Genomic DNA, 2,500 nt, shown 5'->3' on the forward strand with positions numbered 1-2,500 from the left:
GTAAGAGACACGCTTACTAGCACGAATAAACGAAAACTCTATTACTACTACTATCACCATCACCACTAAAACCTTGCAAACCACAACTACGTACGTGTCATAATCGTCTCATCACCATGATAGTCCTAACGTCAACAAACAACAACAGCCGAAATAAAAGCATAAATCGATTGTTTTGATAATCAATATGCATGACACAATTGCATGATTGATACTGTATATGATAAACAATGTAATGATAATTATTCAACCTTAAAACAACAACAACAACAACAACAACAACAACAACAAAAACCAAAAGAAATACAAACACAACATACGTCGAAAAAATCATAATGATTATTTCGCCTCTTTGCCCTGCAGGTGAACGCACCTGGTATGGCTCTGCGTGAGTGTCACGTTGCAGAAGGCGCGTGCTCAGACCGGTCACGTGATGCACGCGTCGCGAGAGACGGGAGATGATTGGACTGACGTCAAACAGCCAGGCACTGCAATACACGGTTCACAAAAAAATAATAAAATAAAATAAATAAATAAATAAATAAATAAATAAATGAAAGTTTAAGGACCAGTTTGAGGACTTGTGCAGTTTTCTTCCTCTTAAGGGGCATAGTGAAATGATGCCGACAGCGGTGTATGGAGTCAATGTAAAGAGCTTCACTCTAATAACAAGTCATTTTCCTTCATCTCATAACAGGAAAGTCCTTGGCTAACGTTTATAAACCACTAAATAATTGTAGTATTTTCGCTGAGACATCGATTTTTATTTATGGTGTACATGTGTCTGGCACAGCTGTTTGTGTGTATTCAACGAGAGGTCAGAAGAAGCGCTTCAGAGATAATCTGAAAGTCTCTCTGAAAGCGTTTGATATCAACCCTGACTCCTGGGAGGAATCTGCAGCGGACCGTGACAAATGGCGCGCTGCTGTGCACAAAGGTGCCAAGTTGTGCGAGGCCAACAGGACTGCTGCAGCTGTTCAGAAGAGGCAGGCCAGAAAGTCACGGGCAAACAAGTTCCCTGACAATGATATGCTTGTCTTTGTCTGCCCCAACTGTCAGCGAACATTTCGTGCGCAGATTGGACTATTCAGCTATCTGCGCACTCACAGATAGATTCATGAGCATCCCCCACCACCACCACCACCCTCCCCCCATCCCCCAGGTTGATGACAACGATGGTCATCATCGATCTCGATGGACACACACCACCAGTTTATTGTAGACCATGGAATAATAATTATAATGTAAATGAATATCACAGAGTGAGGGCTGTATGATCAATGGTTTCTCCACAGCAATGGGGAGTCATTTACAGCTTAGTCTTTTGTTAGGGACTATGACTCTGAAATTAGGAGACAAGAATTGCACTGGCTCTTAGTGCTGCAGCCTTGGGGGCTAGTTGGCTTTTGGGAACCATCTAAACGCCGACTGTCCTAAAACCCTCTTGGTCGAGAGAGTGGGGATGTTACTTGGACAAGACACCCTCCACTTAAATCAAGTTCTAGCCCAGATAGTCAGGACAGCAGATGCCTCCTATGCTGTTGTGGTGGTCATAGTCGGACACGACTGACTAATCATACTCGATTAACTCACTCAGTACGGCCAGTCCTCTCTCTTCTCCTCTACACAGATCCCTCGGATGTCCAGTGGGTGTCTGAATGACCCAACCTTTAGCTTCCGTCGTCAGAATTGTGGTATTCTTTGCCAACATTCACCTCTTCAGTATAACAGCTTTCCACTTGCAATATTTTGATGGTGGTAATTGGGGTGAAACGCTGTCAACGTCGTCTCTTTCGCCGTTCGTATGGAGAGAGTTAAAAACAAAATCTTGAAAGCACATCTGTTTTTATGAAGCGGTCCACAGTTAACTTTTGCTAACGACATCACAGCTGTCTTCACTGAGAATGAGTTGATAAATGGATGGATGGAAGTCGATCCACGGGTGGACGGGCGCCATAGCCGAATGGTTAAAGCGTTGGACCTTTCGACCTGAGGGTCCCGGGTTCGAATCACGGTGACGGCGCCTGGTGGGTAAAGGGTGGAGATTTTTACCATCTCCCAGGTCAACAAATGTGCAGACCTGCCAGTGCCTGAATCCCCTTCGTGTGTATACGCAAGCATAAGATCAAATACGCACGTTAAAGATCCTGTAATCCATGTCAGCGTTCGGTGGGTTATGGAAACAAAAACATACCCAGCATGCACACCCCCGAAAGCGGAGTATGGCTGCCTACATGGCGGGATCGGTCATACACGTAAAATCCCACTCGCGTATATACGAGTGAACGTGGGAGTTGAAGCCCACGAACGCAGAAGAAGAAGAAGATCCACGGGTGGGTGGATTCCGAATGAATGAATGAAAAGATCGATGGTTTGGGGTGGAGAGGGGGTGGGTTGGGTCGAACAGATGAACATGCAGACGAGCGGTTGGGTGGGTGGGCAGATAGCTGAGTGAATGCATGGGTTAAGTGGTTGAGCAAACGGATGGATGAATGGATGC

General features: G+C 45.4%; 1 protein-coding gene across 1 annotated transcript in view; it reads right to left on the reverse strand.

Moving 5' to 3' along the window:
* Positions 1–2,500, reverse strand: part of LOC143284337 (prolyl 4-hydroxylase subunit alpha-2-like) — a 43,676-nt gene that overhangs the window by 8,690 nt on the left and 32,486 nt on the right. Inside the window, exon 8 of the mRNA XM_076591048.1 lies at positions 374–488. Coding sequence (XP_076447163.1) covers positions 374–488 — 115 coding nt within the window. The remainder of the gene's footprint in view (positions 1–373; positions 489–2,500) is intronic.

Source organism: Babylonia areolata, chromosome 7 (genome assembly GCF_041734735.1).
Source record: "Babylonia areolata isolate BAREFJ2019XMU chromosome 7, ASM4173473v1, whole genome shotgun sequence".
Lineage (NCBI taxonomy): Eukaryota > Metazoa > Mollusca > Gastropoda > Neogastropoda > Buccinidae > Babylonia > Babylonia areolata.